Source organism: Emydura macquarii, unplaced genomic scaffold (assembly GCF_026122565.2).
Source record: "Emydura macquarii macquarii isolate MOO-44397 ecotype Brisbane River unplaced genomic scaffold, CSIRO-AGI_Emac_v2 contig_2676, whole genome shotgun sequence".
Lineage (NCBI taxonomy): Eukaryota > Metazoa > Chordata > Testudines > Chelidae > Emydura > Emydura macquarii.
The window spans coordinates 11,099,194-11,124,433 of NW_027132813.1; the positions used below are offsets into that span (position 1 = coordinate 11,099,194).

Genomic DNA, 25,240 nt, shown 5'->3' on the forward strand with positions numbered 1-25,240 from the left:
AAGCGGCGCAGGCTTTAAACCCGGTGGAGCCCGTCAAAGCCCTTAAGGGCTAACTATAGCTAACTTAACCATAAAAACTATTTTATTTTTATTTATTTATTTTTTAAACTATGAAAAAACTACTATCTACTGTAAAACACGTAACTATTAAAATTATTAACTATGGGAGATTGCTACTTGCAATTAAGCAAGGGGCAGGCGTTCCACTGACCGTCATGGGCGGAAAGAAGGAACTGGGGGACACAGGGTCGGCGGTGCCCTATATACCGCAATATGAGCGCGGTACTCCAGGGGGCGCAGGAGCCGACCCACGGGGGTTGCTAGAGGCAGAAAAGCTTCTGGAGACTCATGCACAGGGCGCGCACTCACCTATATTGGAATGCATGAGCAATCACTGGAAGAGAGAATCAGAATTTCTGCTACCAGCTGACAGAGGAGGAGAGAGACTTGGTGCGTGGGTCAATCAAAGGATGACTATGAGCACCAATGTGCTGCAGCTCTGAAAAAGGCGAGTGTGTATTTGGCAAGGCATTTTCAGTAGAGAGAAAAGCATTAATCCCATTAACAAGGCACCGGTAAGATCTCATTTGGAATACTAAATACAATTTTCGTCACCCTTGTTCAAGATTACTTTAAACTGGAACAGGCGCACACAAACACTACTAGGATGGTCGGGGAATGGAAGGCTTATCTTATGAGATGGGACTGGAAGAGCTTGGCTTGTTTGGTCTAGCAAAATGAAGGCTGAGAGGAGATATTACTGCTTTTTATAAATTTATTAGAGGAGTAAGTAACAGGGAGGGTGAAGTGCTATTTAAGCAAAAAGACAATGTTGCTACAAGAATAAATGGATATAAACTGGCCATGAACAAATCCAGGTTGGAAATTAGAAAGTTTCTAGCCACGAGAGGGGTGAGGTTCTGGACAGGCCTCCCAATAGGAATTTTAGGGGAAGCAACTTAATTCGTTTTGAGAGAGAGCTGGACAAATTTATGAGTGTAATTGTATGATGGAGTTGCTTGTGATGGTCGCGGGCAGGGCTCAGCAGCCCTGGGGCTCATTTCTGGTTGTTTTCTTATGTTCCTAAAAGCTTATGGTTCAGGGTTTCAGCCAACCCCCTATGGGGGTAAGGAAGGAATTTTTTCTCCCCAATAGATTCTGGGAGGTATTTTGTTTATCTCCTTTCTCTGAAGCATCATAGGCAGCCACCGCTGGAAAGGGGATATTGGACAGTGTGGGCCAGGAGTCTGAGGTGACACAGAGCATCCTCCCTCTCAAATGCTTTTCTGGATGTTTCTCACTTATATGTTCAGGGGTCTAACTGATAGCCTTATGTGGCGTTACAAAGGAATATTCCCCCAAGTCAGATTGGCTGTGACAATGTGGGGTTTCGCCTTCCTCAGCAGCATGTGGGCACAGGTAACTTGCCACGATTAAATTATTTCCCTGCTAATGCTGGGGTCTCAGGTTGCATTCCTATTCTCTGTCTGTGGCTCATAATAGTCTTGTCTCCTGTGTGCTGTAATATTTTGATCGCCTTTCGGTTGCTGGGGTTAGTGTGCGGGAGCTGGGTGGTGTTGATGGTCTGTGATACACAAGTCAGACTAAATGATCTGGTGGCCCCTTCTGGCATTAAACCCTATGATTCTCTTCAACCACACAGAGAAAAGATAAAGTTATAGCCTGGAATGAAAAAAGAAACAGACAATGTTATGGGCCGTAAATAGTCTCAGGCACACTCTGACAGTCATTACAGGATTACTTTGCATCAGCAATATGACATTCACCAGGTTTTCTAATCAGTTCTGAGGAAGATATACTTAGACTGTCTTGGAATCTATCACAGCCAATGTAATTTCCATTTTTTGAGAAGGAATTATGTTTGATATCTTCATGTTAGCTCTTAGACCTAGGTTGCAAAATGATTGAGAGTGAAGAAATTGTTATTCATTACTTGCTTTTATGAAATGCCAAAGAAGCCATCCAACAACTGATATACTCTGATGTTGTGTCATTTGAGGAATTTCTGAAGACCTTTGGAGCCAAAGTCAGACTGAAAACAACACCTGGTACTGGTAATGTGTCATTCCTACTACAAATCTTAGATATTGTTTGCAAGCAGGATAGATGGAGATGTGAACATACATATCCAGCATATGCAGAGCATCAAACCAATCCAGCAGATTCAGTCATGATAATATAACTGCAAGAGTTAGCATTTTGAATTTTTGTGTCTAGAGGAAAGTGGGATCCCACAGGGGGATGTTTTTGGTCCTGCTCTATTTAATATATTTTTATTAAGGACCTGAAAAAAACATTCTTGATCAGATTTGCAGATTACACAAAAATTGGGGGAGTGGTAATGAAGACAGGTCACTAATACAGAGCCATCTGGTCTGCTTGGTAAGCTGGGCACAAGCAAACAATGTGTGTTTTAATACAGCTAAATGTAAATACATACATTTAGGAACAAAGAATGTAGGCCAGACATACAGACCAGAACCTCAGAGATACGAAGACCAGAGTTAACAACTGACCGATCAACCACACACCTCATTTGGAACCGGAAGTATGCAATCAGGCAGCAGCAGAGACCAAAAAAAAACCCAAATACAGTACAGTACTGTGTTTAATTTTAACTACTAAAGTTTAAAAAAAGATTTGACAAGATAAGGAAACTCTTTCTGTCCTTGTTTCATTTAAATTAAGATGGTTAAAAGCAGCATTTTTCTTCTGCATAGTAAAATTTCAAAGCTTTCTTAAGTCAATGTTCAATTGTAAACTTTTAAAAGAACTACTATGACATTTTGTTCAGAGCTGCAAACATTTCGGAGTTACGAACAACCTCCATTCCAGAGGTGTTTATAACTCTTGGGGTTCTACTGTAGGAAAAAAGACTCTGTCCTGGTAAGCAGTGACTCTGACAAATATTTACGGCTCATGGTGAATAATCAGCTGAACATGTGCTCCCAATGTGATCTTGTGGTCAACAGGGATGCATCAAGAGGGGAATCTCAGGTAGGAATAGAGTTTATTTTACCTTTCTATTTGGCACTGGTATGACTATTGATGGAACACCGTGTCCAGTTCCAGTTTCCACAATTCAAGATGGATGCTGAAAAATTGGAGTGGGTTCACAGAAGAGCCACAAGAATGATTAAAGGATTAGAAAACATACCTTATAGTGACACAATCAAGGAGCTCAATCTGTTTATCTTAACAAAGATAAAGTTATGGGGTGCCTTGATTACAGTCTATAAGTATCTACACGGGAAACAAATATTTGAAAATGGGGGTCTTTAATCTAACAGAGAAAGACATAACATGATCCAACAGCTGGAATTTGGTGCTAGACTAATTCATACTGGAAATAAGGCATACATTTTTAACAGTGAGGATAATTAACTGACCATTTTAAAATCAAGATTGAATAATTTTCTAAAAAATATGACTTTGGAATTATTTGGGGGATGTTCTATGGCTTGTGTTATACAGGAGGTTAGGCTAGATGATCACAGTGATCCCTTCTGGCCATGGAATCTAATGCATAATCCTTATGGGAAGACTTCTGAGGTTTGGTTTTAGGACACATCTCAGGAACAAAAGACAGGTGGCTAAGAAAGAGATCCCTCAGAAGCCATTGAACATTCTCCCAAACAAGGATGGAATATTTTGATAAATTCTTTGTCCTCATTAAGTGAGTGCCAGATACTGCAGTTAGATGTTCAATAGCCAGTACCGATGATTCACCTGTATACGGTACCAATAAGCCAGTGTTGGTGATTCTGAATAATCACATACCACTAAATCTAATAGTACCATGAATGAAGTAGATGAAGTAATCAGTATCAATGCTGGAGCTTTATAACCTATCAGTAAACTTGTGCACAATATCAACAAGAGAGTAGTCAGGGAAGCAGCACCCTTGTACTTTGCAGATATCTGTGCACCCATGAAGCACATACAGTAGACCCTACTGTTAACTTGAGAGATGGTGCTTAAGTCTCAGAATTATCTGAAGGCACTCTCTTTAATAGTTTCTTTAACCACTCTCTGAGGCATGCTTCAGGATTTCAGATGGCACTTATCTATGCCTTCAAGTCCCTTCCAAAACAGTAGCTTGGATCTTGCCTCCTTTTTCTTTGAAGAATCTGGAGAAAGAAATGTGCCCCTTTTCAGCCAAAGATCTTTTAACTGCACAGAAACACTACTTGTAGAGGAACTACTGGAGACAGACTGATCTGACTGACCAGGATCTGTGTCAGGTATCACATGTGTCCAGGAGATACAACCTCAGTTGAATCTCCCTGTTCTTCTGTGACTCCTAGCCAAAAGAACAGCAGATAGCCCATTTATTAGGAATATGCCCCTCACCTAGACACTAAAACACTTTTTATGAGTGTCTGATCAGTATAGCAATGTTACATGAAAGGAATATAACAGGAGATTTAGGAATCCACATAGCTACCTATCACCTAGTTTTAATATTTAGTTAGGAACTATCTTAAAATACTAACAAAGAACTTATCAAAAGCTATATGACTAAAACAAAAAGTATTTACAACACCCAACTCCCCAAATTTAAAACAGAGATAAGGAACCTCTGAAGTGTTCAGTCTCTAGCAGCAGCTGGTCAACCTTTCCCTATATGACATCAGAGGTGGAACAGGAGGGGGCATCCATGAGTATGTGTGGACCAACAGGGGACTGTTAGCAAGAAAATAGTTCAAATCTCTGACACTATAGGATGTGCAATATCACAAATGGAAGACATCTAGATAACCACTCAATGCGGCAATATTTGTTTAACAGTCACAGTGGTATTTTGTATAGAATTGAGGGGTAAAAGACAAAAGGAAAAGTAAATTAAGAAGATTACAATGAACAAATAAATTATTGTGAAAATTATATTTACGATGTAAGAAATTCAGTTGGTTTACAAATGGTCAAATATAGAAAAAACTGTGTAAAACAATACTAGATTTCTATTGCAATGAAAACAACTTAATTTTTTGCAGATCACATGTTGCTTGATGGCAGATTACATCACTATTCATATAGTTTATTGCCTGTATTGTTGTAAGTGGCACCTGGAGGGCCTAATCAGGACCCCACAATGCACATATAATGAAATAACCAGAACAGTTATAAAACCTACCTCTTATTATACTTTTCAATCATATATCTCAAAGTGCTTTACAAAGGAGATTTGTATCATTATCCTCATTTTACAGATGAGACCTGAAGTATAGACAAATGAAGTGACGTGCCCAAAGTCACCAGTCAGAGTCCCTGCCCCAAAAGCTTAAAATCTATTTTAGTACAAATGTTTTCATGTCACTATACACTATAACAAACTGCATTGTGTTGGTGACAAATCAGTTCCCATTATCATTTCACAAGCTGACACCCAATTCCTCATTCATGTTTTGTTGGAAATGAAAACCCTATAACCAGTCGTGCTCACATTCCCCATGCCTGAAATGTCCCTTTTACCCTCTTTCAGAATTATCAACAAATACCTTAATATATCTTTTTAACTTCATCACTAACATTGATTGAAGTGAAGATATATGATGCAATTAATTTTTTATGTATTTACACTTAAATATTGTTTTGCTCACCTTTATCAAATAAATTGCATTATCTTCTGATCTTTTACAGCTGTTAATGTTACATGAATCTTCACACAGTCCTTGGATATAAAGCAAGCAGCTTAGAAATAATTCATCAGCAAAAAAAAGCTGTTTGTACATCATTGTTCTGGAAAAAAGAAAAGCATCTCAAGGTGTAAAAGGCATTCAAATGCTTCTCTTTTTGTAACACTAAATGTTAAACAGACACTTTAAAAAAATGTAATTTCTAAAAATTAGAAATATGTTGTGACTGGAACTCCATACTAACTGTTTTCAACATTTAAATTCTTTAGTATTCTCAGCCTGAGTACATTACTGAACTCAAATATGTTGTAAATTTTCTTTGTGATAAATATAATTCTCTATTATTGATTACATTAATTTTTGTTATTGTTAAACCAAAGAACCTAACATGTTAAAGGCATTTATCCTTACAAAAGACTGATCCAAAGTCCTTTAAAATCAGTGGAAAGACACCCACTGACTCCAACGGGCTTTGGATCAGGCCCTAAATCTGTAGGAAACAATATTTATAATTATTAATGATTTGAATATAATTTGAACTTCTACAGTATCTTCCATACTACATGAGGATCTCAAACCACTTTAACTATGAGGGAAGAATGCCACCAAACATAGCATCTTGATGTTCTTTAGAAATAACATGGTCTAAGGCCTTGTCTACACAACAAAATTAAGTTGACCTAAATTAGGGTGACATACAGGCACTGCAATAATTACTGCTGTTTTTCATATCACAGTTTCTTCTACTGGCAGTGTGCATCCTTACCAGTGTGCATCCTTACCAATACATTGGTGCTTCTACCAATGGAAGTGGGGCATTGTGGGGCACTGACAGCTGTCAGCCCCGTGCGGGTCTCACAGCTGGAGACCCCCCATCCCCACTGCCACGCTGACAGCATGGAGCACCACTGCTGCCGCCCAGTGAGGGATTATTGGGGGGGGGGGAGGAGGAGACCCTGAACCTGAGCGGCAGACAGGCTCAAGCTCTCCTTCTCCACCCCCCATCCCTCATCAGGAGGTGGCAGCGGGGTTCCAGCGATCAGACCGGCAATGCTCCCAGCTGTCAGCCGTGGCGGTGGGGATCTGGGCTATCAGGCCCATGCGGGGCTCACAGCCAACAGGCAATATAAGTAACACAGATTCTATACAGACACTGTGTCACCCTAACTACATCGACATAAGCACTACGCCTTTTGTGGAGATGGCATTATTAGGTTGATGTAGTGAGTGACTTACATCAGCAGGAGCACCATTGTAGTGTAGACACTTACAGAGTTAGGTCAGCATAAACTACCTCACAATGACCTAACTCTAGTATAGACCAGACCTAATTCTGCTTAGGCCAAAATCCTTGAAACATTTATACATGAGAGTAAGTTCATGCTGGTGAATAATCAAAACTCCTATGGACTTCAGTGGGGACACCATTTCCATCACCTGTTGAGTTTAGTGGAATTAAACAAACAACAAAAAGTTACTCACTTGCCTAAGTGTATGGAGGATCAGGGCTTAACTTGTGGGAAGCAAAGAGATTGCAGTACTAGATGCTATAGTAATACAAATAATTAACTACATAAGTACAAGATACTACGGTTGCAGGACACATTTTGAAAATAATCCATTTTTTAGTACTCCAAGAGTAAATTTGATTATTTAAAAAAAAAAATAAAGATACAATTTTCTTATAGTAGGATAGTTTGACAGTGACCCAAAATAATTTGACAAACTTTCCACACACAAAAAACTCTGCATTTGGGCAAATTTCTAACAGTAAAATAGAAAATTACAACTGGTAAAATGTTCATCTAGATATTAGCTTTTGAAAATAGGGTCTTACAATGAAAGTGCCTCCATAACTATCTAATTAGCATAATTACTGTAAAATGTTACCACTCTCTCTCTTTTACAGACGTTAACAGACAATAAATGACACTTGATTATGGTCTCACTTCTATAATCAATCAGCAAAATTTTGGAATTCTTATTCAGTTTTTAATCAGTCATAATTCCCATTTACATCAATGAGAATACTGTCTGAATTAAAGACAGATTAAAAATTGAGTAATGACTTCCCACTGCCTTTCCCATTTTTAAGTATCTGAAAATAAGGTGAAGACAGATTGATAGCAGTGATTAGATTGTGCTTAGTCACACATGTGCAAAGGAGGGGACAGAGCATATGTAGCCTTCTGCCACTTGCACCCTGACAAATACATAGTGAGAGCCCCTCTTGGCCATTCACCAGATTGCTTGCGGGAATCCAACTGCTGAATCCCCAGGTGTTTTAAGCCTGCAGGGTTTGAATGTTACCAATGCATTGTCCCTATCTTCAGTCTTCTAGGCACACACTCGGAGTGCATATCCTCTATTTAGCATCCCCTCCTGAGAGCTGTGACCATGCAACCCATTGCTCAGACTGTGGAATTCTGAGATGACTCCTCAGACTACCCCCATAGCTTAAATATACCCTTGCCTCAAATTCTGATCATGTGGATATTCTGGTTACACAGTTTGCCGCTTCAAAGAACATGTGAATAATGTATCACAGAATACATGTAAACTTTGCAAAGGATTCTGAAACCTTTGCTGCTCTTTAATTAATCACTCCAGAAACATAGAGATCTCTACAAAAATAATAAACTAAATGCATTTACTTGACTCAGTTTCCTCACTATTCCAGAGTATTCTTTGGACTAGGATCAGAATCATCTGGGGCTGTACAGAGTCCTTCTGCTGTAGTGCATGTTTTGTGTGCTGAAACAAGAAGCCTTCTCTGCCCAGTTTGCCCTTTATGATCTTGGCTGGCCCATCCCTCTTTTTCTCTCCTACCCAAAATTTCCTGTGACTCTGTCTTCCCCTCAGCGACTCTTTTTTAAACCCCTGCTTGCCACCTCTGTCTCTTTGTTTCATCTGGGAATTTTTCAGTCTCCTAACATCAGTGTCCTATTGAGGGACATTGGAGAGAACTGGTCTCCCCCAGAATGCAATTACTCTCTTGTTCTCGCCAGGTAAGACTATTCGGGTGCTGACAGTCCTTAACAATCTGCTATTGTTTCTTGTCTGAAAGGGACGTGCTTAAAGGCTTGTCAGCAATGGTGGATACCCATGGGATAGAGAGAGAGGTAATCCATGATATAGCAATTTCTTAACAACTTCACAAATTCAACCAGAATTCCTAAGCTGTACAGACAGATTGTCACACACACATAGGTCAGAGACATGTCAGGGCCGACACAGCCTCAATCCATATATTCCTAGCATACAAAGATTGGGGAAGTTGATGAATATGATGTAAAAATCGAAATTAGATAATTTGGTTAGCAGCAGTTATATTAGCTTTACTGACTTTGGGGATAACAATTTTCTCCACAGACAAATCAGAAGATAGGATCCAACATAAGAGATATGAATACATTGCCCTCTCTAAAAGGATATTGCAGTGGACTGCCTAGGGAATAACTCTCTAGAACTCTGGAAGCATTATCCCTGTTCAGGCAAAATGCAGGGCCTTAAGAAGCAGAACTCTTTGTGCCCACTTCCCTAAATAGGCATAGGTCTAAAGCCACAGTCTCATCCTTCTGTAGTATATTCCATACAGAAAAATTCATTCATTCGGCAGAGAATCAAGTGCAAAGTCCTCTGCATCATTCATAGGCCTTTGCACTTCTACATGCCACAGATGGGGTCCATGTACTGATAAGGAATGCCACAATGGGGATGACATACAGAAAGCGGCCATGGGATCCTGTTTCTTTGGTCAGGACTGAATTCCACTTTCTCAGTCCCTCTACGTTCACTCTGCAAAAAACCTGTTCATTCTTGTTTTATATGGGTACAACAGACCTGACCCTACTCTTTTATTATTTATATTACCATAGTAATAGCCTTAAAATCTATGACTAGCATATAGGGTCCCTAGTCATAGACCATGACCTCATTAAGCTAGGCTCTGTACAAACAAACAACAAAAAGACAGTCCTCTGTGATATTATACTTTATAGTAATATATATGTACCACTGAACTTTCATTGCAATAATTATGGTATGAATACAAAAAACTGCTAGGGCATCTTTATTGTAATTGTTCACTGCTGATTGATATAACAACACTGAAAGATTAATTTTCAATTTATTGAAAAGGTACATTTCAGAACATTCAGATTCCTTTTAATTTTACTCACAAGAATACTTTATATTCAAACTTACTTGCTCTTGGTTGTCTTAGCTCTTTGGACATTGATCTTCCAAGTGAAAAAACATTTCTTCATTCTAGAAACAAAGGAACAGTAAATTCCTTACTTGATAATTTCCTTTCTGATAACAGCATCTCCCACAATTATACGTATGGGGTATTCCCCTCCTGTCTAAAGTTTCTGGAAGCAGTTCAAAGCTGTAACAAAGCCTGGGCTAGTCACGACCCTAATATCTGGCCTGCTGCCAGATGATTAATTCCAAAACTGTATAAAAATTTAAAGAATACAATTAGTAAACACAAGCCAATAAACTGTGGATGGCAGGCTGTGGCTTTCAAACATGACTACCAACATTAAATACTAGGAAGACAACCAAGGAGGGTAAAATTGTGGGAGAATGCTGCTAGCAGAAAGGAAATGATCAGGTAAGACATTTCCCATTCTTCATCTCAGCATTTCCCACAATTCTGATATATATGGGAAGTAGCAAGCAGTGAACCAAAGTAGGGAGAGAGGAAAAAAAAAATGAGCTGCAGAAGGCCCCCTTAAGTTACTTACCCAAAATGCTAATGCTGTTACAAAACTACCACCTGCAAAACCCTGCTGCCAAAGCAGGCCTCTGCAGGAGACAGAAAGTTCACTTTGGAATTCTAATAAAAGGGTTAATATAGGACCATGTTGCTGCCCTACGTATCTCTGCAGTGGAAGCACAAGCTCTTTCCACCCGTTGCCATAGGTGTTGTAGTGTGTGCCTGGATGACATCTGAAGAGAAGCACCTTTTGCCTTATATAGTGTACCTGAACAATGCATAGCCTGAACCACCTAGCTAGCAACAGCTTGGATACTTTGAGCCCTTGTCACTTCACTTGAAAGATAAAAAAGGAGCTCAATCTTCTTGTCAATTCAATAGACTTGCTATAGACCTTTAATGCTCTAACATCTAATGTGTGCTAACAGCTTTTTTTTCCGACGCTGTGGCTTTGGACAGAATGAAGGGAGGACAGTCTCCTGTGAAGCATGGAAAGATTAATTTATCTCAGGCAAGAATGATTCTGGGATTCTTATCACCAACTTGTCATCATAGTACACTCTGGGGGTCCTGCATGGATAAAGCTGTCAGTTCAGAAACTCATCTAGCAGACATGATGGCAACCAGAAAACGGGTTTTAATGGATAGGTAGAATGGAGATAGTGATGTCAGTGGCTCAAAATGGTGTGTGGTATCTCCCAACTGGCAAAAACTGGTCTAACTGCAGGTTTGGCCAGTCTGACTGCTTTGAGAAATATGAGTACCTGAGGGCTCTCAGTCAAGGAACTAGATAATCCTGCAAATAGTACACTATTTATAGCTGATACCTGGCACACTATGGACCTGGGCTGAAATCCCTTGTCTATGCCTTCCTGAAGAAAGTCCAGGATATAATATATAGAATGTATATTTTACATGTTGGACATGTGAAAAATGCCTCCTTGTCTGGCAAGGAAAGAAAACATACAGGTAAAAAGCTGAGCCAGCAATCTGACCAGGTAAACAACTGGGTCAGTAGTTCAATCAGGTAATCAACTAGGTTGGCAAACTAATCTTAGTGCTAGTCACAAAAAGTGTTATATAATGAATAACTTTGTAACAATGTATTTAAGGCAAGCACCTGAATGTGGGTGTGCACTTTCATTTAACCCTATGCTATGCCCTGTTTCAGTGGACTGATTACTCATTGAAGCAACAAATAAACAAGTTTCTTCAGCTCAAAAGTCTATCTGTGAACCAGTATGTTCTGGGTAGCGGGCAAAAACTAGTCAACCAGGATTGTCGGGATTTTTGTTGTTATTCTTGACATCACGAGAGCTAAACCTAATACAGATGGAAGATTAGGCTTTTCTCGTGGAAGCTCATCTAGACAGTAGCGTTCCAGTCACTTTGTATGATGGTCTTACCATAGCTAAGATTCCCCTCTCAATAGCCAGGCTGACAGCAGTACACTGTCTGGGTCTGTATGGAGGAATGGCCCTTGGTCAGTAATGCCCAGTCTCATCAGTCACTACACTGCTGACTCCAACTTCAGTTCAATCAGGTTGGAGAACCATGATCTCCTTAGTTAGCACCGAGTTAGCACACTATTACCTTTACCTCTTCTCGCCTAAAGAAGCACTTGGAGGAGAGGAAAATGATCTGGAACACTCAGCATGGATTCACAAAGGGCAAGTCATGCCTGACAACCTGATTGCCTTCTATGATGAGACAACTGGCTCTGTGGATGTGGGGAAAGCGGTGAACATGATATACCTTGATGTTAGCAAAGTTTTTGATATGGTCTCTCACAGTATTCCTGCCAGCAAGTTAAAGAAGCATGGGTTGAATGAATGGACTAAAAGGTGATAGAAAGCTGGCTAGATCATCAGGCTCAAGGGGTGGTGATCAACGGCTCAATGTCTAGTCGGCAGCCAGTATCAAGCCAAGTGCCCCAGGGGTCGGTCCTGGAGCCGGTTTTGTTCAACATCTTCATTAATGATCTGGAGGATAGGGTGGATTGCACCCTCAGCAAGTTTGCAGATGACACTAAACTGAGGGGAGTGATAGATACACTGGAGGGCAGAGATAGTATACAGAGTGACCTAGACCAATTGGAGGATTGGGCCAAAAGAAATCTCATGAGGTTCAACAAGGACAAGTGCAGAGTCCTCCACTTAGGATGAAAGAATCCCATGCACTGCTACAGACTATGGACTGACTGTCTAGGCAGCAGTTCTGCAGAAAAGAAAATAAGGGTTACAGTGGACAAGCAGCTGGATATGAGTCAACAGTGTGCCCTTGTTGCCAAGACGGCTAACAGAATATTGGGCTGCATTAGAAGGAGCATTGCCAGCAGATCAAGGGAAGTGATTATTCCCTTTTATTCAGCACTGGTGAAGCCACTTTTGGATTATTGTGTCCAGTTTTGGGCTCCACACTACAGGAAGGATGTGGACAAACTGGGGAGAGTCCATCAGAGGGCAACAAAAATTATTAGGGGGCTGGAGCACATGATTTATGAGGAGAGACTGAGGGAACATGGCTTGTTTAGTCTGCAGAAGAGAAGAGTGAGGAGGGATTTGATAGTGGGCTTCAACTTCCTGAAGGGGAGTTCCAGGAAGGATGGAGTTAGTCTGTTCTCAGTAGTAGCAGATGACAGAACAAGGAGCAATGGTCTCAAGTTGCAGTGAAGGAGATCTAGGTTGGATATTAGGGAAAACTTTTTCACTAGGAAGGTGGTGAAGCACTGGAATGGGTTACGTAGGAGGTGGTGGTAGCTCCATCCTTAGAGGTTTTGAAAGACCGGCATGACAAATCTCTGACTGGGATGATTTAATTGGGATTGGTCCTGCTTTGAGCAGCGGATTGGACAAGATGACCTCATGTCCCTTCCATCCCTAATCTTCTATTATTCTAATCTGCTAGATCACCTTTCTCAGAAATGGAAAAGACAAGAAAGCATATGACAGGCCTTGTAGACATCTGTGCAAAAGAGGATCCAAAAGAGCAGAGATTTGGGATCTGCGTCCCTGTGAGGTATTTTGGCCACTTTGTGTTCTTGTGATTAACAAACAGGTTGACTGCCAGAAGTCTGAACTCTTGAAAAATCAGAGTAAAGACTTCCTAATACAAGCACCATCTTGAGTTGTTGACTGTGCATCTTCTGAGCCAGTCTGTCTTTTGGTTCATTTCCCTGGGGTTTGAGGGTACCTTCCATTGTCCTGTGTCCCAGACTCATTCCTGATCCCTTCAGGCTGGCATCAGCTGTGAGTACCTGTGCATCTGGAACACATATAGGAAGACCTTTACAATGTTCTGTGAGACTGTCCACCATCTTAGAGAAGTTAGCACCTGGTTGAGAACCAGCACCTGAACTTGCAGGCATTCCTATTTAAGGTTCCATATTTTCAGGAGAAAGGCCTCGAGGCAACTGACATGGCCCATGAGGTGATTCCTATACATGAAACCAGGCAGACCAGTAGCTTTAGTCACTGAGCTATGTTCAGGTTTCAACACTTTAAGAACTAGATATACGGTTCTAGATCTTGTGGAATGTGTCCAGCAATGGACAGACCTTTCCCATAGAAGTGTATTTCCATTCCCAGGTGAACTCTCGTTGTGGAGGGAATCAAGCAGCTATTCTTTATCACAAATCTATCTGCTTGAAGCAGATCCAGCAACTGGACTGAGGCACTGTGTGCTGCTGCTTAGGTTGGAGCTCTGATCAATATGTCATCTAGGGAGAGAGATGAGTACTCTGAAACCTCAGTCTGACTATTATCATCACAAGCATCTTGTTAAAGACTCGGAGTCGACAAAAAGTCAAAAGGAAGTGTTTGTCACTGGTAGGCAGCAATGCTGTGAGCAAATCTCAGAAGTCTGTAATAGCATGGTCAAATGGCAACGTGGATATATGCATCTGCTAGATCAACAGAAGTGAGGAAGTCTCCTTTAAACATGAATGCTGCTGTTTGAAGCTAGAATCTCCATCCAGAATCCTGTTTTCTTCATCCATTCATTGAGCTGCTTGAGACCCAGGATGGCTCTGACCTGCTGCCTCACGCCCATGCTTCTAGATAATTAAGTAAAGGGTTCCCTCTAGACTCTATTTCCATTGCTCCTAAATCCAGGAGATGTGAAAATCTTTAACACCAGTTTGTATTTGATGGGGTCATTCAAGATGGGGGACTGGATGAAGAGGTGGGTGGGAATCTCATTCATTTGTTGTCATAATGGGCTCTTAGAGGTGATGGATCCACCTGTGGATTTTCCACTTCATCCCTAGTTCTAGGTTTTCCCCTTATAAATCTGCTTTCTTTCCTCTGGTACCTTTGGGAAGAGGATGGACAACAGGAATGTTTTTGTCAGTTGCTGAATTTGTGATCTCTCTTTAGATCTCTGAGTATAGCAGAGAGGGACTGTTTCAGTTTGGCAGCACCGTCTGCCATTATTTTCTCCAGTTTTTCCCCCAAAGAGGAGATAGCCTGTGAATTTAGAGGATCACAGAATTTGTTTGGAGTGAGCATCAACTTCCTGGGGCAAAGCTAGATGAGATGTCTGCTAGCGATCTACTGATCTGGATGCCATGGACCTGGCTGAAAATCTCATTGCATCCAATGAAGCATCTGCCATAAAGGCCGTTTCCAGGAAAATGTTATGAAGTGTATACCAGAAGTCAGGGTGGTCTCTGTTCTTCCTGGTGTTAAGGTCTTCCAGCCAGGACATTGTGGCTCTTGCAAAGCACATAGATCTAAGGATGGCCAACAAAGCCTCGAAGTCCTTTCTGAGGATAGCTTCCACCTTTCTACCTGTTGGAATCTTTTCAAAAGTAATCCACTTCAGATGAGTTTACTATGCCTTTTGCTAGAGATGCCACTGCAGCATTGACCTTTGGTATATCCAGAATGGCATTTTTTGGCTCTTGCAACTTGTAATATGCAAGTGAATTCCTGCTTATGTTTTTTCCCTTATTAGGGGTTTCCCACTTCTCTTTGATCACATCCTTGAAAGATGGGTGCAAGAGGATTGTCTCAGGCGAGAAATTTAGAAAGCAGATATTTGCCTTCAGGATTATCTTTTAATGCCTGCGCAGGCTGGATCTGGGTTGTGAATGCAACTTTATTATATGTGGGTTTAAACATTTTGGGGGCAGGTGGAGGGAGGAGTTGTTTTTTCATGTGCTGCTCAGTGCCTGAATCTGAGAGCTTCCTCAGTAGAGGAAGAGGTGTGAGTGAGAAGACAAATATCTCTTTGGGTTTTTTAACTGTTCTTTTCCTTCTTGATATTTTTGGAATTTTTTGCTGGCTTTGCAGGTGTTGCTGCCCAGCTAACACCACGACATGGCCTTTTGCCACTTGCTTTATTCAGTACCTTGAGCCCTCTGGGTATGTCTCCCTGAATGTCCTCTCACTTGTGGTCCCACTCCCCCCGCCTGGGACATGGGGTATCATTGCTGCATTTCTCTGTTTCAAGATGGGTAGAAGGGAGCTAAGTATGAATCCTGCTTCTTTCCCTTGGGAATTTAGGACTACTTTAGGAATAGGGATGGGGGCTGGGATTTTTAATTTGTGGCTCTGTTCTGCCCCAGAATATACCCCTTGGACTGGAAATCTCTCTCCTTGGAATCGCTCCCCACTCTGCTCTAAGGCTCCAGGTCAGGCTTGTCTGTGTTGGAATTGCAGTTTCTTTTTTTCTTTTGAGGGTGGAGAGGGAGAAGGGAAGGAACATCACCAAAATGCCTGTTTGACTCAGAGTTCCCGTCCTAGCAACGGAAGGGTCACCTGGCTGAGAACATGCAGGGCACAATTAACTTAAGCTGCCACACAAATACAACACCACTTGAATTTATCTCCATGTTTGTGCGAAAGCTCTACCATGTCTGAGGGGAAACACAGGAGTCTGGCTGGGAGGCACTGCAGTGTTGGCTCCAGATGGCTGAAACCACTCCACACAGCAAGGGAGAAAAAAGGGAAGTTACTTACCATATTGTAACTGGAGTTCTTTGAGATGTGTGGTCCCAATGTATTCTATTGTGGTACACACACACTACATGCGCCTGAGACCAGAGCATTGTTGTAAGCTGTGTCCATTGGTCCATGCACACGCCCCTGCTTTCCTTGTGCTCCATAGTGAGGGTATAAGGGGCAAAAGACCGACCAACCACCTCTCCAGTTCCTTCTCTACCATGAATCCAATCTTGATCTGAATCAAAGGGGTGATGGTAGTGGAATACAGATTGAGATGTGTACTCCCCTAAGTACTCGTTATAATAAGAAGTAACTTCCCTTTCTTCTTCAAGTGCTAGTCTCTATATCAGAGTGACTGACTAGCAGTACTCAGAAAGGAGGTGGGTGAGAGGATGCAGGTGGTATAGCTGTTAATAGAACCACTGCCCAAAGAATGTATCAGAGGAGGAGTCTTGGACCAAGGCACAATGTCTTATGAATGTGTGGATGGAGCTCCACGTAACTGTCCTGCAAATGTCAAGCAGACACTCTTGAAATGATGCCACCAAGTCTCCTTGTGCCCTTGTACAGTGAACCCTTAGCCCAGGTCGGGGAAGGAACTGTGCCAACTGATATCCTCAGAGGATACAGCTTGACCTCAGACTCATTCTGCTATAGCAGCAATCTATGTGATTTTCTGATTAGTTGTTAATGCTCATCTTATGTGAAGTCTCCTCTCCTCACCAGAGGAGAAAAAAATACAAGTAGGTGAATTGACTGGTTTAATGTGAAATTCTGAAACTATCCAAAAAGTGAATTTCAAGTGTAGTCATAGAATGAATTTGTTCTTATGGAAAATTATGTATGGCAGATCAGCCATTAGTGCCCCAAGTTCACCTACCGTTTCAGCCATGGTGATGGCAGTGAGGAAGGCAACCTGCATCAACAAGTGAGACATGTAACATGTTGTTAGCAGTTTAACGAGTGATTTAGTGAGTGCCAAAAGTACTAAGTAAAGGTCCCAATGATGGGAGGTTTCTTTACTGGTGGAAAGTTTCTGATCAGACCTTTCCAGAATCTGGCTGTTACTGGGTGAGTAAAGATCAACTAATCTCTGATGGCCAATGACACACATGAACCCATAGCCAGCAAAGAGAAAGACCCATCACCTTGAGAGTAAGAAGATAGTATGCAATAGCAGGAATATCTACTGTCTCTGAAGATATATGGTTTTGCTTGGCTTATACTGAGAAATATTTCCACTTGGCTAAGTAACATTTTCTGGTGGAATCCTTTTTGCTTTTACTAAAAATGGTTTGCATGGCTTCAGAGGAGCAACATTTTAGGCTTGAGGCCCATTCAAATACCAAACCATGTGATGAAGCACCCTGAGGTTGGGATGCTTGATTCTGCCATTCTCCTGAGTCAAGAGATTTGGAAAGAACTGCATACTGACCAGTGGAAGGAATGTATTTCTAGGAAGTTTGGAATCCAGAAATGCCTAGGCCATTTGGGAGCAATGAGGATAAGGACATACTGAATCAGATTATTGGCCCATTTAACCAGTAGCCTGTCTTCCAACAGTGGCCAATGCCCGGCGCTTCAGAGGAAATGAACAGAACAGGGCAATCATGAAGTGATCCATTCCCTGTCATCTATTCACAGCTTCTAGCAGTCAGAGACTAGAGACACCCACAACCTGGTTTTGCATCCCTGACCATCTTGGCTAATAGCAATTGATGGACCTATCCTCCATGAACTTAATCTAGTTCTTTTTTTAACCCAGTTATACCTTTGTCCTTCACAACATCCCCTGGCAGATTGACTGTACATTGTGTGAAGTAGTACTTTTGTTTTTGTTTTTTTTAAATTGCTGCCTATTAATTTCATTGGGTGACCCCCTGGGTTCTTGTGTTAAGTGAAGGAGTAAATAACACTTCCCTATGCACTTTCTCCACACAATTCATGATTTTATAGACCTCTATCATATCCCCCCATAATTATCTCTTTTCCAAGCTGAAAAGTAACAGTCTTTTTAATCTCTCATGTAAAAGCTGTTCCACACCCTTAATCATTTTTGTTACCCTTCTCTGTACCTTTTCCAATTCAAATATATCTTTTTGAGATGGGGTGACCAAAACTGCACACAGTATTCAACGTGTGGGCATACCATGTATTTATATAGTGGCATTATGATATTTTTCATCTTTCCTAATGATTCCTAACATTGTTACCTTTTTTGACTGCTGTGACACATACAGCAGATGCTTTCAGAGACCTATCCACAGTAACACCAAGGTCTCTTTCTTGGATGGTAACAGCTAATTTAGATCCCATCATTTTGTATGTATAGTTGGGATTATGTTTTCAAATGTGCATTCCTTTTCATATACCAACATAGAATTTCAGCTGCCATTTTGTTGCCAGTCCCCTACTTTTGTGAGATCCATTTGCAACTCTTTGCAGTCTACTTTGGACTTAATTATGTTGAGTAATTTTATATCTGTAAATTTTGCTACCTCACTGTTTACCCCTTTTCCAGATCATTTATTAATATATTAAATGGCACTGGTGCTAAGATAGATCTCTGAGGGACACCACTACTTACCTCCCTCCATTCCAAAAACTGACCATTTACTCCTACCCTTTGTTTCCTGTCTTTTGACCAGTTATTGATCCATGTGAGGACCTTCCCTCTTATCCCATGAATACTTACTTTGCTTCAGAGCCTTTGGTAAGCGACCTTGTCAAAAGCTTTCTGAAAGTCCAAGCACACTACATCCACTGGATCACCCCTGTCCATGCCTGTTAACCCCCTCGAAGAATTCTACTATACTGGTGATTTCCCTTTTCAAAAGCTGTGTTGTTGATTCTTCCCCAATAAAACATGTTCATCTATGTGTCTGATAATTCTGCTCTTTACTATAGTTTCAAACAATTTGCCTGAAGTTACGCTTACCAGCCTGTAATTGCAATGATCGCCTCTGGAGCCCTTTTTAAAAATTGGTGTCACATTAGCTATCTTCCAGTCATCTGGTGCAGAAGCTGATTTAAGTGATAGGTTACATACTCAAATTTGTGCCCGGTATTGTCAAATCCTTCATGGAACCCAAGGCAGTAAAGGTATGGGGAGCAAGGCACAACTCAAATGATCTGGATCAAGGCATTAGGAGAGCATTGCCCCTGTAGTGCCTTCTTGAGCTCTCTTACAGCTTCATATGTTGCATTTCCTGTTTGTCTGGGAGGTGAACAGGTCCAAGTGAGGGTTGCCCGCTGACTGAAAATAGTGTTCAACATTGAATCATGTCACTCCCACCCTTGATCAATAGTGAAATGCCTGCTAGGTTCCTGGAAAGTATACTGACAACAGAATGATATGTTCCATAAGGTGATCACACTTCTGTATTCAGAGGAATAGACATCACTCCTCCCACTTTGTTTAGATAGACTATGCTTGTCATGGTGTCCCACATTATGATTACATGGTGAAACTGAATGAATGGTAGAAAAGCTTTGCAAGCCTCTCAGACTGCCCAGAGTTCCAGAGTCTGATGTGCATTGTGGTCTCTTGAAAAGGTACCCGCTCTATTGCTCCCAAATGGAGGAAAGATTCTACCTCTTCGCAGAGGAGCTCCTCATGAGAATGGTCCCTGATGAGGGACAGGGAAGAGAGTTTTAGAGGGGGGTACAAGGAGAAACTGGATGTGTAACTGGAATGGATAATATCTAGCACCCCCATGTCCATTGTTACTGCACTTCAGTTGTGGGAAGAGTGTGCTAGATCACACACACGAATATGTCAAGATTCCATGGAGACAGCAAAAATGGTTCACAACTTCTAAGAATTCCCTCAAAAGTATCTTTTCACTAGGAGGTGAGGTTGGGTTGATGTGGAAGGTACAGGATATCAGGCTTTTTCCCTCTGTCTTTTACAAGGTGGTTCATAGGATTGCTGGTGCTAAGCAGTTGAGGCATAAGCATTGATTTTGCATGAATGTTTGTAATATTTCCTCTTTGGGGCTGGTGTATATATATGCAGGGAGTAGAGGGTTGCCCTGGAGACCTTTAGCAAATGTGAAGACTCGACAGTCTTTTCATTGAAAAAGGTCAGAAGGCAAGTTTTCCACAGTGTTCTGGACCTCCATGGGAAGCCCTGAAGAGTGTAAGATTTTTGGCACATCACAATGGCAGTTGCCATTGACCTTAATGTGGTATCTGTTGCATCAACCACAGATTGTAATGCTGTTCTGGCCAGAAGCTTGTCTTCATCAATAAAGACCTGAAATTGAGCCCTGTCTTGCAGAGGTAATTTGTCCTTAAATATCTAAGAACTCTAAATAATTCAGAAGGTCATACCTGGCCAAGAGCACTCAGTAGTTCAACATTCTCAACTGGAGGCTAGTAGATGTAGATATCTTCCCCCCCAGCAGGTCCAGATTCTTGGCCTCCTCATTGCAGGGTGTGACTCTTGGATGTTGCTGCCTAGATCGTTATGTGGCAGCCTGACCAACTAGAGAGTTTGGTGTGAGATAGGTAAAAAGAAAATCCGCTCCCTTAGTCACAACAAAGTAACCCTTCTCAGCCCTCTTGGGTGTCGGGGCCATTGTCGTCAATGTATGCTATTCAGCTTTTGCTGGTTCTAGTATGGCTTCATTTACTGGGAGCTCTACTCAACTGGATTCCAGGATGTCTTGGAGCTTGCGCTGTGTATCCTGGACCTCCTCTAGGCAGATCTGAAGTTCCTCCACCACCCTGCACAGCAGCTCTTGGAAAAACTTCTTGTGGTCATCCAGAGGGGATGGTGAAGATGGGGTGATAGGAGATAAATAGTCTTGTTGGTAGTGGTGGAACTGAAAGATCCAGCTTGTAGCCCTCCTCTTCTATAGGGTTATGAGAAAGCTTTAGTTGCTCTCTTGGAGGTGTAGGGACAGAATGATTCCCTATGAGATCATACCAATCCTAGGTATTGTGCATATGGATCCCTGAGCCCCAGCAGAAGGGACTGAAGGTGAGTTGTGGAGATACTCAAGGAATGAGGTACCACCAGTCCTGAGGGGTGTGTTTGAGTGGAAGTTGATTCCAGGAGGCTCTCAATCTCCTGTCTGGACTGATCTCCCTTGGAGAAGGTGATAGTTCTCCCCCAATGACAAAAAGGCCAGATCTGGTTTAATGGGTGGTGCCAACAGTTCTGATGGAAGAAAACTGTGGCTAGTAGATGGGATGGGAGATAGACTTATCCCATAGCCCATATCCCCTGGTGGGGTCAAAATCTCCCTGATGAGATGGTCCCGACAACTGGGGAAATTGCTGATCTGGAAGAATTCTCCTTGCAGCGTGTGGGATTTTTTCTTCCTATACTGATGGAGCCGAAGTAGGGATGTTTTTGGTTGGTGGGTCTGTATGGAGCTGTGGTGGTATCGGCAGTGATGGAGGCTCCCAACAGGTACTTCTGACCTGGGCAGTATGACTTATATGGTTATGGGCAGTGCAATCAGGTACCAATGAAGCCCTACTCCTACGAGCCTTTTTATCATGGCCCTGGGACTTAGGAGAGTCTAAGTGTTTAGGGGCTGGGCACAAGGACTTGCTTGACTTGGATAGGGTTGGATCAGTCCTCTTTGGACTAGACATAAAGGGGGATCTGCTCTTGTGTTTATGAGAGTGTTCCCTGCTCTCCTGATGAGATTCTGATGGATGATCCATAGGCATGATCTCCTTCATTCCTAGGTCTGGCCTTGTAGTAGAAGGCACACACCTTGCTGACTCTGGCCAATGTATGGGGAAGAGGGTCAGACTGGGGTCTCATAGCCTCTTCTGTGACGAGCTTTTTAAGTGGGAATTTCCACACCTGCTGGGTAGAACTAGGGAAGGAGCGACAAATACTGCACCTAGCAGAGATATGCACTTCCCTAAGCCAGAGCTGGTGGTCACTGCTGACTGGAGACAGGAGACACAGGTTTTAAACCCTGGTGTTCTGAGCATAGTTTAATTCTCATACTGGGAGCTGAAGGATTACAGGGGGAAGGAGCGTGGAGAGTTCCCTAGAATGGGGAATCTTATTAAACATTAACTGTATTATTAGAAACTATTTACACTAACTATATTAAAGATCAAACTTGACAGATTGAAGACAAAGCTGAAGCAAGAGGAAAAACCCTGGATATTGGAGGTTCTGACTCAGGCCATGGGGCTGTAAGAAGGAACTGGAGAGACGGTCAGTTCACCCCACCCCTTGCATCCCCAGTATGGAGCACAAAGAGAGCAGGGACGCATGCACGGATTAACAGACATTGCTTGTATTGCAGTCTGAGGCACATGGAGCAAATGCATATACACAGTGGAACACATAAGGACCAGCACTCAAAGAAAGGTTGGTGCTACTACCTGAAAAAATTGGATGAAATAATAAGCTGGCTAAGAAAAGTAGGGAGCAAATGAACCATTTGACGACTGCTGCAGAGACAGAAGATCTGGGAACAGACCAGGGAAAGAGGGAGGAAGGGGCTACATCTGGCTGTGCTACAGCTTTGAACTGCCTCTGGATACTGAATACAGGAGGACTAGCTCACACATCAGAAGGAGAGGTTACTTACTGTAACTGATGGTTCTTTGAGCTGTGTGATCCCTATCTGGATTCCACTGTGGGTGTGCATGCATGCCATGCGCCAGATCTGGAGCTGTTGAAAGCACTGTCCAGATAAAGACCACACATCTTGAAGAACCATCAGTTATAGTAAGTAACCTCTCCTTCTTCTTTGAGTGATGGTCCCTATGTGGACTCCACTATGGGAAGTGTAGCAAGCAGTAATCAGAATGGAGGTGGGGCTAGGGCTCTGGAGAAGCTAAAGTTTGCAGGACTGCAGTACTCACAGGTGCATCAATGGAGGTAGCGTAGCCAATGCATAGTTAGCCGTGAATTAATGCATGGAGGTCTATGTTGCTGCTTTACAAAACGTCCTGACAAGGAACGTCGGCAAGGAAGGCTGTCGTAGCCACCTATGCCCTTGGGGAGTAATCCCTGATACTTGGTGGAAGTTGAACATTGGAAACAGAGTAGCACTGTGTGATACAGTGGACAATCCAGCGGGAGATATGCTGGGAAGAGAGTGAACATCCCTTGCAATGGTCTGCTATAGCCTCAAAGAATTTTGGCAATGTCCTGAAGGGACAAGTGCGATGGAGGTAAAAGGCCAGCACCCACCTAACATGGAGTGAGTGCAGGATTCTCTTCCTGTTGGAAGAGTGAGGTTTGGGATAGAAAACAGGAAGATGGATAATCTGATTAAGGTGAAACTGGGAGGCTACCTTAGGAAGGAATTTAGGGTGAATCCGGAGAGAGACTTTGTCCTTGTGGAAGAAAATAAAGGGAGGGTCTGCCATCATGGCCGCTAGCTCACTAACCCAATGAATTGAGGTAATAGCCAAGAGGAACACCACTTTCATAGACAGGTGAGTAAGGGAACAGAAGGATAAAGGTTCAAAGGGTGGCCTCATGAGTGCGGAAAGGACTAGATTAAGGTCCCAGGCAGGGGTCGGGCATCTTATGATCAGAAACAAATTAAGCAAGCCTCGTAAGAATCTAGTGACAGTTGGACGGCTAAAGACAAAGAATCCATCCACTGGCGGGAGGAAAGCACTAATGGCTGCCAGATTAATCTTTATGCAGGCGTGTGCAAGGTCGGATTGTCATAGGTGGAGAAGATAGTCTAGGAACGGACATGCTGGATAAGTGATGACGACTGTTCGAAACCCATTGAATAAATCATTACCACTTAGCTTGATAACAGGCTCTGGTTGCTAGACGTCGGCTGTTCATAAGTACCAGTCATACTGGGGAGGAACAGGCATTATCTATTTGTGAGCCCCATCCAAAAACTATGCTGTAAGGTGGAGTGGTGCTGGATTGAACTGTTGGACACGTCCGTGTTGCTGTGTGAGATTTGGTAGGAGGGGGAATGGTGATTGGAAGGCAGATGGGGAGGTTTAGCAGATCCGAGTGTCAGTGTTCTCTGGGCCATGACGGGGCTATGAGTATGACCTGTGCCCAGTCTTGTTTCAGTTTGTGGAGCACCCGAGGAATTATCAGAAAGGGTGGGAAGGCATATCAGAGATCTAATATCCATGGGATGAGGAAGGCGTCCCCCCTTCGATCCCTTTCCCAGCAAACCTTTGGAGCAGAAGAGGGGGAGCTTGCTGTTCATCGTTAAGGCAAAAAGGTCCCACATTGGGTTTCCCCACTGTTGAAAGATGTTGTGGAGAATGGGGTCGTGGAGCTCTCATTCGTGAGAGAGACGGAAGGAATGACTCAGTTTGCCCACAAGGACATTGTCTGTCCCAGGTAAGTGCATTGCCTGTAGTGTTTGGTTGTGTTTCAAACACCAGTTCCAGAGGTGAACCGCTTCCTGGCATAAAGATAGAGATCTGGCTACCCCTTGTTTGTTTACGTAGCAAATTGTCAACATATTGTCCATTAGAAGCTGAACATGTCTGCCCCGGGAGTAGTGGAAGAGGTCATGGCAAGCTCGTAGGACTGCTCTCATTTTTACGATGTTGATATGCATCCATGCCTCCCTGGCGGACCGTAATCCTTATGTTGTGCGGCCCTGCACATGAGCACCCCAATCCATGAGGGATGCATCTGTCACTAGTGTAGTATCTGGGTCAGGCTGGTGGAACGGTATACCCACCAAGACTTTGGTCGGCTCCTGCCACCTTTTCAGGGAGGCCAGCACTCATGGGGGGAGGGAAACCCATTTGTTCAGGTGGTCCCTTTGGGGATCGTAAACCATTCGTAGTCAATTTTGCAGGCAGTGCATATGAAGCCAAGCATGTGGGATGACTGATGTGGAAGCTGCCATGTACCCAAGGAGTGAGACGCATGGACAAACACGCATGCTAGGATGGTGTTGTAGTCATGTAAAAATATTTGT

General features: G+C 42.5%; 1 protein-coding gene across 1 annotated transcript in view; it reads right to left on the bottom strand.

Annotated features, from left to right (window-relative positions):
• DNAH14 (dynein axonemal heavy chain 14) overlaps positions 1 to 25,240 on the bottom strand; it is a 584,657-nt gene that overhangs the window by 478,805 nt on the left and 80,612 nt on the right. Inside the window, exons 10-11 of the mRNA XM_067564773.1 lie at positions 9,867 to 9,929; positions 5,625 to 5,763 (exon numbers count right to left, since the gene is read on the bottom strand). Of these exons, the coding sequence (XP_067420874.1) occupies positions 5,625 to 5,763; positions 9,867 to 9,929 (202 nt within the window). The remainder of the gene's footprint in view (positions 1 to 5,624; positions 5,764 to 9,866; positions 9,930 to 25,240) is intronic.